Source organism: Procambarus clarkii, chromosome 22 (assembly GCF_040958095.1).
Source record: "Procambarus clarkii isolate CNS0578487 chromosome 22, FALCON_Pclarkii_2.0, whole genome shotgun sequence".
NCBI classification, from domain to species: Eukaryota; Metazoa; Arthropoda; class Malacostraca; order Decapoda; family Cambaridae; genus Procambarus; species Procambarus clarkii.
This window is the reverse complement of record NC_091171.1, coordinates 42,268,254-42,284,924: the sequence shown is the minus strand read 5'-3', so window position 1 is coordinate 42,284,924 and position 16,671 is coordinate 42,268,254. Positions and strand designations below refer to the sequence as shown.

Sequence of the window (16,671 nt, the reverse complement as noted above, 5' to 3'; positions counted from 1 at the left end):
AGAGAGAGAGAGAGACACAGAGAGAGAGAGAGAGAGAGAGAGACAGATTAACAGAGAACAAATTTCTTAAAGGCCAATGTTCTCAGGAGTCTTTGTTGGGGGGTGAGTGGTAGCCATATGATGGCACCCACAACACAAGACGCTCAGCCACCAGATGAACGAGTTTCAAAGGGGGCAATATGAGGCTTCACATCAGCTAATGTAACATAACAGCTCTTGCTTGCATTTTCTCTCAAAACATCATCACGTACCATACCTATAATGATCGAGTCTAAATTATATTATAAAACACACAATGAGAGAAACAGATGATGAGGAAAAAAAAAATTCAAGTAAGAATTTGGATTTTTTTTTTTTTGAGGGAGGGAATACCCTCTGAGTATAGCCAACATACCCCCCTGTGAGTATACCCAACATTCCCCTTCTCATTATACCCCAACATACACCCTCTCAGTATACCCAACATACCCAACATACCCCCTCTCAGTATACTCAACATACCCCTCTCAGTATACCCAACATACCCCTTCTCAGTATACCCAGCATACCCCCTCTCAGTATACCCAACATACCCTCTCAATATACCCAACATACCCCTTCTCAGTATACCCCAACATACCTCCTCTCAGTATACCCAACATACCCCCTCTCAGTATACCCAACATACCCCTCTCCGTATACCCAACATACCCCTTCTCAGTATACCCAGCATACCCTCTCTCAGTATACCCAACATACCCTCTCAATATACCCAACATACCACCTCTCAGTATACCCAACATACCCCCTCTCAGTATACCCAACATACCCTCTCTCAGTATATCCAACATACCCTCTCAGTATACCCAACATACCCTCTCAGTATACCCAACATACCCCCTCTCAGTATACCCAACATACCCCCTCTCAGTATATCCAATATACCCTTCTCAGTATACCCAACATACCCCCCTCAGTATACCTAACATACCCTCTCTCAGTATACCCAACATACCCCCCTCAGTATACCTAACATACCCTCTCTCAGTATACCCAACATACCCCCTCTCAGTATACCCAACATACCCTCTCAGTAAACCCAACATACCCCCTCTCAGTATACCCAACATACCCTATCAGTATACCCAACATACCCCTTCTCAGTATACCCAACATACCCCCTCTCAGTATACCCAACATACCCCCTCTCAGTATACCCAACATACCCCCTCTCAGTATACCCAACATACCCCCTCTCAGTATACCCAACATACCCCCTCTCAGTATATCCAATATACCCTTCTCAGTATACCCAACATACCCCCTCTCAGTATACCCAACGTACCCTTCTCAGAGTTGGTTGTCTTGCATACAAGAAGTCAGTGTATTTCCTTTCTTATAACACACACACACACACACACACACACACACACACACACACACACACACACACACACACACACACACACACACACACACACACACACATACGTGTGCGAACGGCACACGTATGTGTGCATACGAACGGCATTCAGAAACTTGTGTAAAGAATCATTCAGAACTTTGTATACCACATATGTCAGGCCAATCCTGGAGTATGCAGCCCCAGCATGGAGTCCATATCTAGTCAAGGATAAGACTAAACTGGAAAAGGTTCAAAGGTTTGCCACCAGACTAGTACCCGAGCTGAGAGGTATGAGCTACGAGGAGAGACTACGGGAATTAAACCTCACTTCGCTGGAAGACAGAAGAGTTAGGGGGGACATGATCACCACATTCAAGATTCTGAAGGGGATTGATAGGGTAGATAAAGACAGTCTATTTAACACAAGGGGAACACGCACAAGGGGACACAGGTGGAAACTGAGTGCCCAAATGAGCCACAGAGATATTAGAAAGAACTTTTTTAGTGTCAGAGTGGTTGACAAATGGAATGCATTAGGAAGTGATGTGGTGGAGGCTGACTCCATACACATTTTCAAGTGTAGATATGATAGAGCCCAATAGGCTCAGGAATCTGTACACCTGTTGATTGACGGTTGAGAGGCGGGACCAAAGAGCCAGAGCTCAACCCCCGCAAACACAACTAGGTGAGTACTAGGTGAGTACACACACACAGACACGCACACACACACAAGAGGTTCCCCTACTGAACCCCACAAACCGAACAATTGGGCAATGTTTTTGTCTCGTTCCATCCCTGTCGGTTGGATCAATGCGTTCTGAACTTGTCTTGGATTATAAATACTGTTTTAGAGCAGTTGTCTTGGTCTGTCTTGATATTAAATGATTTTCTTACTCATTCTGAGAAATGTGCGAAAGTTGGTTTGTGTGTTGGTCAAGATCTTCCTCTCTCTCTCTCTCTCTCTCTCTCTCTCTCTCTCTCTCTCTCTCTCTCTCTCTCTCTCTCTCTCTCTCTCTCTCTCTCTCTCTTTCTCTCTCTCTCTCTCTCTTTCTCTCTCTCTCTCTCTCTCTCTCTCTCTCTCTCTCTTTCTCTCTCTCTCTCTCTCTCACTCTCTCTCTCTTATACATACATTCATTGTTTTTTCTTTCACTTCTCCTTGTCTGCCTTTTTTACCAATTTGATCCGAGGGATAGATTTCTCCTTTTCTTTTAACCTCCTGTCAGTTACTACAGAAAAAAAAAAAATATATATATATATATATATATATATATATATATATATATATATATATATATATATATATATATATATATATATATACATTCACACTTGTACTGGGAGAGAAAAAAATATCTGCTGGAATCCCTTCTACGTTTTCATCTGTAGATTTCCAGCTGTTGTGTTCATATTCTCTAAACTTACTTTCACTTATTTCAATCTTGACTGTGTGTGGGATATTATCTGGTTATTGTATTAGTGTCAGGTGGGTTTTTTAAAGGCTTTCTTTTCATATATTTCTTTTTTTTTTGTTCTTCAATTCTCTGCAGTTTTCTGATATTTTGTTTTTATTAAATGAGTTTTTTTTTTTTACTTGCAATATTCTATGTTTTTTTTTTCAATTTCAGGTGTTTGTTATTGTTTAATTTTTTGTTTTTCTTGTGTTTCATTCTCTTCGTCTTTTCCTGTTCTCAGAGAGGGAGAGAGAAAGAGAGGGAAAGAGAGAGAGAGAGAGAGAGAGAGAGAGAGAGAGAGAGAGAGAGAGAGAGAGAGAGAGAGAGAGAGAGAGAGAGAGACAGAGAGAGAGAGAGAGAGAGAGAGAGAGAGAGAGAGAGAGAGAGAGAGAGAGAGAGAGAGAGAGAGAGAGAGAGAGAGAGAGAGAGAGAGAGAGAGAGACAGAGAGAGAGAGAGAGAGAGAGAGAGAGAGAGAGAGAGAGAGAGAGAGAGAGAGAGAGAGAGAGAGAGAGAGAGAGAGAGAGACAGTGAGAGAATTCAACAGTCTTATGCACAAACGAACATCCAGTTGATGTTTTCAACAATCTTAAGTTAACTGTGAATTTCTCAAACACTTCACCCCCCCCCCACCCCCCACCCCCCTCCCAGGCGGACTCTCATTTGGAAGACTGATACACGTGGGAATCAGAAACACGTTTAATACACGTGGAAATCCGAACACCTAACCAGATGAAGACTTGTATACCAACACAGTTGGCTCCTGATTTATCTCCGTTCCATTCATGTTTGTTACATAGATTACATTTTAATTATTCAAAATGAATACATGAAAAGGTTCATACCAAAATGAGCTTCTTCAGGCTTTCAGAAGAGCTGATGTTAGAGTCTTAGGATGCTGTTTCTCAAGGAACTTCAGCACATGAATCTACGAATCTATGAATCTATGAATCACAGGTATGAATCCTTGTCTTAGTGTAAAGTAAATGGAGGAAATATATGCTATAAATTACCTATAGGTCCATGACTCTCTCAAGGGGGGAGGGGGGGGGGAATTTAAAGTATAAAAGTAACAACATTAAACTTAGAAATTGCAAGAGGGAAGTTGCAAATCCAGCCACCGCTGTGCAACACTTGGTGAGTATATGACTTAATCCCTCGCTATCCTTCTATTTTATTATCCATTTCTTTCTGGGACGTCGGACAGTCCGACACTAGACTAACAGCAATTGTCGTTATGTCTTTGTGCTTGGGAGATGGGAGATGAGGATGCTGAGATGATAGTGAGATGAAGGAGATCAGCGCCTGGGAGATGGGAGATGAGGATGCTGAGATGAAGAAGATCAACGGCTGGGAGATGTGAGATGAGGATGCTGAGATAATAGTGAGATAAAGGAGATCAGCACCTGGGAGATGTGAGATGAGGATGCTAAGATAATAGTGAGATAAAGGAGATCAGCACCTGGGAGATGAGAGATGAAGATGCTGAGATAATAGTGAGATGAAGGAGATCAGCACCTGGGAGATGAAAGATGAGGATGCTGAGATGAGAGTGAGATGAAGGAGATCAGCACCTGGGAGATGGGAGATGAAAGATGCTGAGATCTCATATTACTGTTACAATTGCCCAATATTAAGTGTGCCCTGTAGCGCGGTTGTTAATTCAGTCGACTCGCACTCAAAAGATCCTGGGTTCGATTCCCAGACTCGGGACAGATTCGTTTGGGCTCGTTTCTTTTCACTTGATGCCTCTGTGAATTAGGCAGCTGTTGTGGGTGGCATCCTGCAGGAGGATAGTCGACGTTTTAGGCTAAGGAGGGAGGGGGGGGGGGGGAAGGACCCCAGAAGGTGTATGCAGCACCACCATATATATGTATGTATATATATATATATATATATATATATATATATATATATATATATATATATATATATATATATATATATATATATATATATATATATATGGCAGGAGATATGTGTTTGTATGTATTGAAGGTAGAATGTATTTACTGAATACAATACACCCGCCTTGCATGTATAGAATACAATACACCCGGCTTGTATGTATAGAATACAATACACTCAGCTTGTATGTATAGAATACAATACACTCAGCTTGTATGCATAGAATACAATACACCCAGCATGTATGTATAGAATACAATACACAGGCAAGAATTTCACCCATTTGTACACTTTGAATCTCGTGTATTAGTGACGTCACCGTATGACTCCTCCTCACAGTTAATACACCGTAATACACCTCACAGTTAATACACCATAATACACCTCACAGTTAATACACCGTAATACACCTCACAGTTAATACACCATAATACACCTCACAGTTAATACACCGTAAAACTGACGTTATCTCCTGGTACATAACACCTCGGCCCTCGTAGGCCTGGTGGCCGGGCCTGGGTTCGAATCCCAGTCAGGCAGAGAACCACTTCAGACGTTACGCGTGAGACTCGTCAGAACGTGTGGGTTGGGGACCAAAGGTTAAGCTCCGACTCGAAGGGCTCCATACATATAAGGCCTGATACCCCTGCTGTCCAGTCGTCACGCGTTAATAAACAGACGTTGTTTCAACGTTGAAATGACGTTGTTTCAACGTCGCTAACGTTGAAATGACGTTGTTTTAACGTCGCTAACGTTGAAATGACGTTGTTTCAACGTCGCAAACGTTGAAATGACGTTCTTTCAACGTCGCAAACGTTGAAATGACGTCGCTAACGTTGAAATGACGTCGCTAACGTTGAAACGACGTCGCTAACGTTGAAATGACGTCGCTAACGTTGAAATGACGTCGCTAACGTTGAAATAACGTTGCTAACGTTGAAATGACGTCGCTAACGTTGAAATAACGTTGCTAACGTTGAAATGACGTCGCTAACGTTGAAACGACGTCGCTAACGTTGAAATGACGTTGCTAACGTTGAAATAACGTTGCTAACGTTGAAATGACGTTGCTAACGTTGAAATGACGTTGCTAACGTTGAAATGACGTTGCTAACGTTGAAACGACGTCGCTAACGTTGAAATGACGTCGCAAACGTTGAAATGACGTCGCAAACGTTGAAATAACATCGCTAACGTCGAAACGACGCCGAAAAACAAATGCCGAGTGTGAATGCGCACATTCGGACGCGGGGATTTCTTTTGCTGGTGGAAAAGGGGGGGGGATGGTGGTAGTGGGGGGGTTCTGGGGTATAGGGGAAGTAGGGGGAAGGGGAAGTAGGGGGAAGGGGAAGTAGGGGGAGGGGGGGGAGAAGGGGGGAAAGTGGGATTGTTTTGAATGTTTTTTTGGCGCGCATTCGAGATTGATCCCGGTGACGTCACGCGGAAGATTATCCAAGCCAGAGTGAGGAAAGATTCCCAGCGGTGAGGTTTGTTGGCGAGGCTGTTGCTGCTGCTGCTGGTGCTGTTGGCGAGGCTGTTGCTGCTGCTGCTGCTGCTGTTGGCGAGGCTGTTGCTGCTGCTGCTGGTGCTGTTGGCGAGGCTGTTGCTGCTGCTGCTGCTGCTGTTGGCGAGGCTGTTGCTGCTGCTGCTGCTGCTGCTGGCGAGGCTGTTGCTGCTGCTGCTGCTGTTGGCGAGGCTGTTGTTGCTGCTGCTGCTGCTGCTGGCGAGGCTGTTGCTGCTGCTGCTGCTGCTGCTGCTGCTGCTGCTGCTGCTGCTGGCGAGGCTGTTGCTGCTGTTGCCGCTGTTGGCGAGGCTGTTGTTGCTGCTGCTGCTGTTGGCGAGGCTGTTGCTGCTGCTGCTGCTGCTGGCGAGGCTGTTGCTGCTGCTGCTGCTGTTGGCGAGGCTGTTGTTGCTGCTGCTGCTGCTGCTGGCGAGGCTGTTGCTGCTGCTGCTGCTGCTGTTGGCGAGGCTGTTGCTGCTGCTGCTGGTGCTGTTGGCGAGGCTGTTGCTGCTGCTGCTGCTGCTGCTGTTGGCGAGGCTGTTGCTGCTGCTGCTGCTGCTGCTGGCGAGGCTGTTGCTGCTGCTGCTGCTGTTGGCGAGGCTGTTGTTGCTGCTGCTGCTGCTGCTGGCGAGGCTGTTGCTGCTGCTGCTGCTGCTGCTGCTGCTGCTGCTGCTGCTGCTGCTGGCGAGGCTGTTGCTGCTGTTGCCGCTGTTGGCGAGGCTGTTGTTGCTGCTGCTGCTGTTGGCGAGGCTGTTGCTGCTGCTGCTGCTGCTGGCGAGGCTGTTGCTGTTGGCGAGGCTGTTGCTGCTGCTGCTGCTGTTGGCGAGGCTGTTGCTGCTGCTGCTGCTGCTGCTGCTGGCGAGGCTGTTGCTGCTGCTGCTGCTGTTGGCGAGGCTGTTGCTGCTGCTGCTGCTGCTGGCGAGGCTGTTGCTGCTGCTGCTGCTGCTGCTGGCGAGGCTGTTGCTGCTGCTGCTGCTGTTGGCGAGGCTGTTGTTGCTGCTGTGCTGTTGGCGAGGCTGTTACTGCTGTTGGCGAGGCTGTTGCTGCTGCTGTTGGCGAGGCTGTTGCTGCTGCTGCTGCTGTTGGCGAGGCTGTTGCTGCTGCTGCTGGCGAGGCTGTTGCTGCTGCTGTTGCTGTTGGCGAGGCTGTTGCTGCTGCTGTTGGCGAGGCTGTTGCTGCTGTTGCTGTTGGCGAGGCTGTTGCTGCTGTTGGCGAGGCTGTTGCTGCTGTTGGCAAGGTTGCTGCTGCTGCTGCTGCTGCTGGCGAGGCTGTTGCTGCTGTTGGCGAGGCTGTTGCTGCTGCTGCTGTTGCTGCTGTTGGCGAGGCTGTTGCTGCTGCTGCTGTCGAGGCTGTTGCTGCTGCTGTCGAGGCTGTTGCTGCTGCTGCTGTTGGCGAGGTTGCTGCTGCTGGCGAGGCTGTTGCTGCTGTTGGCGAGGCTGTTGCTGCTGCTGCTGGCGAGGCTGTTGCTGTTGCTGCTGCTGAGGGCGAGGCTGTTGCTGCTGCTGCTGCTGTTGGCGAGGCTGTTGCTGCTGCTGTTGGCGAGGCTGTTGCTGCTGCTGCTGCTGTTGGCGAGGCTGTTGCTGCTGCTGCTGCTGTTGGCGAGGCTGCTGCTGCTGCTGCTGGCGAGGCTGCTGCTGCTGCTGCTGCTGCTGTTGGCGAGTCTGCTGCTGCTGCTGTTGGCGAGGCTGCTGCTGCTGTTGCTGCTGTTGGCGAGGCTGTTGCTGCTGCTGCTGTTGGCGAGGCTGTTGCTGCTGCTGCTGCTGTTGGCGAGGCTGTTGCTGCTGTTGCTGTTGGCGAGGCTGTTGCTGCTGCTGCTGGCGAGGCTGTTGCTGTTGCTGCTGTTGGCGAGGCTGCTGCTGCTGCTGTTGGCGAGGCTGTTGCTGCTGCTGCTGCTGCTGCTGTTGGCGAGGCTGCTGCTGTTGCTGCTGTTGGCGAGGCTGTTGCTGCTGTTGCTGTTGGCGAGGCTGCTGCTGCTGCTGTTGGCGAGGCTGTTGCCGCTGCAGCTGCTGCTGCTGCTGCTGCTGTTGGCGAGGCTGCTGCTGCTGCTGTTGGCGAGGCTGTTGCCGCTGCAGCTGCTGCTGCTGCTGCTGCTGCTGCTGTTGGCGAGGCTGCTGCTGCTGCTGTTGGCGAGGCTGTTGCCGCTGCTGCTGCTGTTGGCGAGGCTGTTGCTGCTGCTGCTGTTGGCGAGGCTGTTGCTGTTGCTGCTGTTGGCGAGGCTGTTGCTGCTGCTGCTGTTGGCGAGGCTGTTGCTGTTGCTGCTGTTGGCGAGGCAGTTGCCGCTGCTTCTGCTGCTGCTGCTGTTGGCGAGGCTGTTGCTGCTGCTGCTGTTGGCGAGGCTGTTGCTGTTGCTGCTGTTGGCGAGGCTGTTGCTGCTGCTGCTGTTGGCGAAGCTGTTGCTGCTGCTGCTGTTGGCGAGGCTGTTGCTGCTGTTGGCGAGGCTGTTGCCGCTGCTGCTGCTGCTGCTGCTGCTGCTGCTGTTGGCTAGGCTGTTGCTGCTGCTGCTGCTGTTGGCGAGGCTGTTGCCGCTGCTGCTGCTGTTGGCGAGGCTGTTGCTGTTGCTGCTGTTGGCGAGGCTGTTGTTGTTGCTGCTGTTGGCGAGGCTGTTGCTGCTGCTGCTGTTGGCGAGGCTGTTGCTGCTGCTGCTGTTGGCGAGGCTGTTGCTGTTGCTGCTGTTGGCGAGGCTGTTGCTGCTGCTGCTGTTGGCGAGGCTGTTGCTGCTGCTGCTGTTGGCGAGGCTGTTGCCGCTGCTGCTGCTGCTGCTGTTGGCGAGGCTGTTGCTGCTGCTGCTGTTGGCGAGGCTGTTGCTGCTGCTGGCGAGGCTGTTGCCGCTGCTGCTGCTGCTGCTGCTGCTGCTGGCGAGGCTGTTGCTGCTGCTGCTGCTGCTGGCGAGGCTGTTGCTACTGCTGCTGCTGGCGAGGCTGTTGCTGCTGCTGCTGTTGGCGAGGTTGTTGCTGCTGCTGCTGCTGCTGTTGGCGAGGCTGTTGCCGCTGCTGCTGCTGTTGGCGAGGCTGTTGCTGTTGCTGCTGTTGGCGAGGCTGTTGCTGCTGCTGCTGTTGGCGAGGCTGTTGCTGCTGCTGCTGTTGGCGAGGCTGTTGCCGCTGCTGCTGCTGCTGCTGCTGTTGGCGAGGCTGTTGCTGCTGCTGCTGTTGGCGAGGCTGTTGCTGCTGCTGGCGAGGCTGTTGCCGCTGCTGCTGCTGCTGCTGCTGCTGCTGCTGGCGAGGCTGTTGCTGCTGCTGCTGGCGAGGCTGTTGCTGCTGCTGCTGCTGGCGAGGCTGTTGCCGCTGCTGCTGCTGCTGGCGAGGCTGTTGCTGCTGCTGCTGCTGGCGAGGCTGTTGTCGCTGCTGCTGCTGCTGGCGAGGCTGTTGCTGCTGCTGGCGAGGCTGCTGCTGCTGCTGGCGAGGCTGTTGCCGCTGCTGCTGCTGCTGCTGCTGGCGAGGCTGTTGCTGCTGCTGCTGCTGCTGCTGGCGAGGCTGCTGCTGCTGCTACTGCTGGCGAGGCTGTTGCCGCTGCTGCTGCTGCTGCTGAGGCTGTTGCCGCTGCTGCTGCCGCTGCTGCTGCCGCTGCTGCTGCTGCTGGCGAGGCTGTTGCTGCTGCTGCTGCTGGCGAGGCTGCTGTGAGAAGATGTGAGGCTGCATAGAGGAAATATATATATATATATATATATATATATATATATATATATATATATATATATATATATATATATATATATATATATATATATGTTATTCTCGTGGAGAAAGCTAAATAATCTTTTATATACATAGATCGATTTACAACTATAGGTATATATATAGCTATATAAACTGCAGGTATATATGTCTTTAATTATATAGCGGGATATCTGTACTTTGAGGATACTAAGGGGGGGGGGTTTGATATCACTTGATATCCTCATTTTTTTCATCTGAATTTACCTGAGGGATTGGACGCCGGCGGCTTGTCAAATGTCACCCTCATTTATCCCATTCTGTTTATTTTAAGGGAATTTAAAGCGATATTAGTATTATTATTTAGATTATTTTCAGTATCTTAAGAGTAGATTTAAAGTGTCTAAATCACCTTTTTAAACCATTCTAAAGTATCTATATTAGTTATCCAAAAATATTTAAAGTATCTATATTAGTTATCCAAAAAATATTTAAAGTATCTATATTAGTTTCCAAAAAATATTTAAAGTATCTATATTAGTTATCTAAAAAATATTTAAAGTATCTATATTAGTTATCTAAAAAAATATTTAAAGTATCTATATTAGTTATCTAAAAATATTTAAAGTATCTATATTAGTTATCTAAAAAAATATTTAAAGTATCTATATTAGTTATCCAAAAAATATTTAAAGTATCTATATTAGTTATCTAACAAATATTTAAAGTATCTATATACTTTTCCTGTTATATTTTGAAGTATCTTTTTTTCAATATATAAATAGCCAAGTACATCCATATAATGTGAGGGGGAAGGTTATCTTGAGGTTATCTTGAGATGATTTCGGGGCTTTAGTGTCCCCGCGGCCCGGTCCTCGACCAGGCCTCCACCCCCCAGGAAGCAGCCCGTGACAGCTGACTAACACCCAGGTACCTATTTTACTGCCAGGTAACAGGGGCATAGGGTGAAAGAAACTCTGCCCATTGTTTCTCGCCGGCGCCCAGGATCGAACCCGGAACCACAGGATCACAAGTCCAGTGTGCTGTCCGCTCGGCCGACCGGCTCCCCTGAAGGGAAATGGGTGATAAATTGATAATTGCCAAATGGGTATTAAAAAAAATAATCTATCGTAGGAATATAATTAATGTGAAATTATTTTAGGGTGATATTTAAATTGCTTGAAGTTATTCACTGAAGATTAAAAACAAAAAAAATGGCTCGTTATTTTAAGATTTTTCTACTCGATGGGATTTCTCAAAAAATCCCTACCCATTCTACATGGTGGGATTTCCCCAAATCCCCATTCTACATGGTGGGATTTCACAAAATCTCCATTCTACATTGTGGGATTTCACAAAATCCCCATTCTACATTGTGGGATTTCACAAAAAATCCCCATTCTACATGGTGGGATTTCACAAAATCCCCATTCTACATGGTGGGATTTCCCAAAATCCCCATTCTACATGGTGGGATTTCCCAAAATCCCCATTCTACATGGTGGGATTTCCCAAAATCCCCATTCTACATGGTGGGATTTCCCAAAATCCCCACTCATTCTACCCCGACCTCATTCCACTAAATCCTCACTCCTACCCGGTCGGATTCTCCATGAATCCCCACACCTTACTCATTCCTAGCCGGATACATTAAATCCGCAAGCGACGGAACACAGAAAATCCCCTCTCCCCCCCCCCTCAATCCCCGGGCCGGATACTAAATCTCCAAGCTACCGGATACAGTAAAATCCTCTTTTCCTACCCCTCTCCCCCCCCCCCCCCTGAAATCCCCTCCCCTCAGCCCCCCCCCCCCCCCCCCCCCCCCCATTCCCTGCCAGATACAGTAAATCCCAGGCCGAAACATTCCGCTCTCAGTATGTAGATCTTTGATAGTTAATCTAGAATTTGTTAACACATTAACTCGTTTTCTGTTGTACAAACCTTTCTCTCTCTCTGTCTGTCTCTCTCTGTATCTCTCTCTCTGTATCTCTCTCTCTCTCTCTCTCTCTCTCTCTCTCTCTCTCTCTCTCTCTCTCTCTTTCTCTCTCTCGTAAATCACAACATTGTTTTGATGAGTTGATTTTCGCGCCACAAGACCGTCGTTCATATTCGAAATGTTTGAAATTGTTGACCGTTAACGGTTGTGTTAACGGTCAGCTTGTTGCCGAAACGAGGTCATTGATTATCTTATATCCCCGGGTGCTGGGGTATGGGAGAAATTGTTCTTGCAAAAAGACCATTGAAGTGCAATTAGAAGAAGAGGAAGGAGCCGTTGAAGTCACCTCCGTCCGTTAACTTTAAAAGTTGAAATAGTGGAAATGAAGAGTGGTGGCAGTGCTAGACTGTTCTGTTGTTAGGAAGTACCAGCTAACTATCCCTCTCCCTTACTAGTTAATCCTCTATCCCTCTCCCTCTCTAGTTAATCCTCTATCCCTCTCCCTCTGTAGGTAATCCTCTATCCCTCTCCCTCTCTAGGTAATCCTCTATCCCTCTCCCTCTCTAGGTAATCCTCTATCCCTCTCCCTCTCTAGTTAATCCTCTATCCCTCTCCCTCTGTAGGTAATCCTCTATCCCTCTCCCTCTCTAGGTAATCCTCTATCCCTCTCCCTCTCTAGTTAATCCTCTATCCCTCTCCCTCTGTAGGTAATCCTCTATCCCTCTCCCTCTCTAGGTAATCCTCTATCTCTCTCCCTATGTAGTTAATCCTCTCTGGTATCTCCCATTCTCTCCTGTTCTACTGTTCTCCTGTTATGCTGCGTCTACTGTTCTCCTGTTATGCTGCGTCTACTGTTTCTCCTGTTATGCTGCGTCTACTGTTCCTCCTGTTATGCTGCGTCTACTGTTCTCCTGTTATGCTGCGTCTACTGTTCCTCCTGTTATGCTGCGTCTACTGTTCTCCTGTTATGCTGCGTCTACTGTTCTCCTGTTATGCTGCGTCTACTGTTCCTCCTGTTATGCTGCGTCTACTGTTCTCCTGTTATGCTGCGTCTACTGTTCTCCTGTTATGCTGCGTCTACTGTTCCTCCTGTTATGCTGCGTCTACTGTTCTCCTGTTATGCTGCGTCTACTGTTCCTCCTGTTATGCTGCGTCTACTGTTCTCCTGTTATGCTGCGTCTACTGTTCTCCTGTTATGCTGCGTCTACTGTTCCTCCTGTTATGCTGCGTCTACTGTTCTCCTGTTATGCTGCGTCTACTGTTCCTCCTGTTATGCTGCGTCTACTGTTCTCCTGTTATGCTGCGTCTACTGTTCTCCTGTTATGCTGCGTCTACTGTTCCTCCTGTTATGCTGCGTCTACTGTTCTCCTGTTATGCTGCGTCTACTGTTCTCCTGTTATGCTGCGTCTACTGTTCCTCCTGTTATGCTGCGTCTACTGTTCTCCTGTTATCCTGCGTCTACTGTTCCTCCTGTTATGCTGCGTCTACTGTTCTCCTGTTATGCTGCGTCTACTGTTCTCCTGTTATGCTGCGTCTACTGTTCCTCCTGTTATGCTGCGTCTACTGTTCTCCTGTTATGCTGCGTCTACTGTTCCTCCTGTTATGCTGCGTCTACTGTTCTCCTGTTATGCTGCGTCTACTGTTCTCCTGTTATGCTGCGTCTACTGTTCCTCCTGTTATGCTGCGTCTACTGTTCTCCTGTTATGCTGCGTCTACTGTTCTCCTGTTATGCTGCGTCTACTGTTCCTCCTGTTATGCTGCGTCTACTGTTCTCCTGTTATGCTGCGTCTACTGTTTCTCCTGTTATGCTGCGTGTACTGTTTCTCCTGTTATGCTGCGTCTACTGTTCTCCTGTTATGCTGCGTCTACTGTTCCTCCTGTTATGCTGCGTCTACTGTTCTCCTGTTATGCTGCGTCTACTGTTTCTCCTGTTATGCTGCGTGTACTGTTTCTCCTGTTATGCTGCGTGTACTGTTTCTGCTGTTATGCTGCGTCTACTGTTCTCCTGTTATCCTGCGTCTACTGTTCCTCCTGTTATGCTGCGTCCACTTTTCCTCCTGTTACATTGCCAACAGACTTGTTCCTGAGAAGCGACTCGTATGAAAACTCGAAAAGCAGACAGGTGTATCGAGAAAAAGCAGACAGGTGTATCAAGAAAAAGCAGGCAGGTGTATCAAGAAAAAGCAGGCAGGTGTATCAAGAAAAAGCAGACAGGTGTATCGAGAAAAAGCAGGCAGGTGTATCAAGAAAAAACAGACAGGTGTATCGAGAAAAAGCAGGCAGGTGTATCAAGAAAAAGCAGACAGGTGTATCGAGAAAAAGCAGGCAGGTGTATCAAGAAAAAGCAGACAGGTGTATCGAGAAAAAGCAGGCAGGTGTATCAAGAAAAAGCAGACAGGTGTATCGAGAAAAAGCAGACAGGTGTATCGGTAAAAAGCAGGCAGGTATATCGAGAAAAAGCAGGCAGGTGTATCAAGAAAAAGCAGGCAGGTCTATCAAGAAAAAGCAGACAGGTGTATCAAGAAAAAGCAGGCAGGTGTATCAAGAAAAAGCAGACAGGTGTATCGAGAAAAAGCAGGCAGGTGTATCAAGAAAAAGCAGGCAGGTGTATCAAGAAAAAGCAGGCAGGTGTATCAAGAAAAAGCAGACAGGTGTATCAAGAAAAAGCAGGCAGGTGTATCAAGAAAAAGCAGACAGGTGTATCGAGAAAAAGCAGGCAGGTGTATCGGTAAAAAGCAGGCAGGTGTATCAAGAAAAAGCAGACAGGTGTATCAAGAAAAAGCAGGCAGGTGTATCAAGAAAAAGCAGGCAGGTGTATCAAGAAAAAGCAGACAGGTGTATCAAGAAAAAGCAGACAGGTGTATCAAGAAAAAGCAGGCAGGTGTATCAAGAAAAAGCAGGCAGGTGTATCAAGAAAAAGCAGGCAGGTGTATCAAGAAAAAGCAGGCAGGTGTATCAAGAAAAAGCAGGCAGGTGTATCGAGAAAAAGCAGGCAGGTGTATCAAGAAAAAGCAGGCAGGTGTATCAAGAAAAGGCAGGCAGGTGTATCAAGAAAAAGCAGACAGGTGTATCAAGAAAAGGCAGGCAGGTGTATCGAGAAAAAGCAGGCAGGTGTATCAAGAAAAAGCAGACAGGTGTATCGGTAAAAAGCAGGCAGGTGTATCGAGAAAAAGCAGGCAGGTGTATCGGTAAAAAGCAGGCAGGTGTATCGGGAAAAAGCAGGCAGGTGTGTCGGGTAAAAGCAGGCAGGTGTATCAAGAAAAAGCAGGCAGGTGTATCAAGAAAAAGCAGGCAGGTGTATCAAGAAAAAGCAGGCAGGTGTATCAAGAAAAAGCAGGCAGGTGTATCAAGAAAAAGCAGTAAAGTGAGTGAAGGAGTACCTATCAGGAAGAAATCAGAGCGTCGTAGTAAGAGGAGAGTTATGAGGATGGAGAGAGAGAGAGAGGTGACGAGTGGAGTACCTCAAGGGTCGGTCCTAGGGCCAACCAACCTGTCCTAATATATGTTAATGCTACTTCATTACTGGAAGTAAGCTCATTCTTAACCCACGTGTGCTAACTATTCTAAAGTAATGCGGCGGATTAGGAGGACGGCAGTACACTACAAGATGAACTAGACGATCTCCAGAGATGGTCTGAGACATGGCTAGTAGACTCTGACCCCAGACAAATGCAAGGTTATGTACCTCAAAACAGTACAGGATATAGGATATCAGAAAGAACTTTTTCAGCCTAAGAGTCCTAAGAATAGTCCTAATAAGTCCTAATTATAAGTCCTAATTAAGAGTCGTAAATAAGTGGATCGGACTAAATGAGGAAGTTCTCGAAGGCAATTCGATAGTTTTAAATATAAAATGATAAATATAAAGAATGAAGTCACTATATTGAACTAAAGATGGTCGAAAGGTCGGGGCTTAGGAGCCGAGGTTCGACCCTGCTAGCTCAACTGAGTGAGTACACACACATCGGCACCTGTACAGCGGCCGGCGGCTGGGTAGACAGCACGCTGGACACGTAATCCTGAGGTCCGGGGTTTGATTCCCGGCGCCAGCGAGAAACAATGCGCAGAATTTCTTAAATCCTGATGCTCCTGTTACCTAGCAGTAAATAGGTACCTGGGAGTTAGACAGCTGTTACGGGCTGCTTCCTGGTGTGTGTGTGTGTATTTGTACTCACCTATTTGTGCCTGCAGGATCGAGCACTCACTCTTGGATCCCGCCTTTTGAGCAATCGGTTGTTTACAGCAATGACTTTGATCCTATTTCCCTATCATACCTAGTTTAAAAATTATGAATAGTATTTGCTTCCACAACCTGTTCCTTAAGTGCATTCCATTTTTCCACTACTCTCACGCTAAAAGAAAACTTCCTAACATCTCTGTGACTCATCTGAGTTTCAAGCTTCCACCCATGTCCCCTCGTTCTGTTACTATTCCGTGTGAACATTTCGTCTATGTCCACTCTGTCAATCCCTCTGAGTATCTTATACGTTCCTATCATGTCCCCCCTCTCCCTTCTTCTTTCTAGTGTCGTATGGCACAGTTCCCTCAGGCGCTCCTCATACCCCATCCCTCGTAGCTCTGGGACGAGTCTCGTTGCAAACTTCTGAACTTTTTTCAGTTTCCTTATATGCTTCTTCAGATGGGGACTCCATGATGAGGCGGCATACTCTAAGACTGGCCTCACGTAGGCAGTGTAAAGCGCCCTAAATGCCTCCTTACTTAGGTTTCTGAATGATGTTCTAACTTTCGCCAGTGTAGAGTACGCTGCTGTCGTTATCCTATTTATATGTGCCTCAGGAGATAGATTAGGTGTTACGTCCACCCCCAGGTCTCTTTCACGCGT

At 47.5% G+C, this 16,671-nt stretch overlaps 1 protein-coding gene across 1 annotated transcript in view; it reads left to right on the top strand.

Annotated features, from left to right (window-relative positions):
• The window catches only part of dve (SATB1_N and homeodomain domain-containing protein dve), a gene marked incomplete at its 5' end in the record, with an annotated part of 274,413 nt that overhangs the window by 195,103 nt on the left and 62,639 nt on the right, over positions 1-16,671 (top strand). Inside the window, 2 exons of the mRNA XM_069329243.1 lie at positions 8,246-8,572; positions 13,904-15,192. Of these exons, the coding sequence (XP_069185344.1) occupies positions 8,246-8,572; positions 13,904-15,192 (1,616 nt within the window). The remainder of the gene's footprint in view (positions 1-8,245; positions 8,573-13,903; positions 15,193-16,671) is intronic.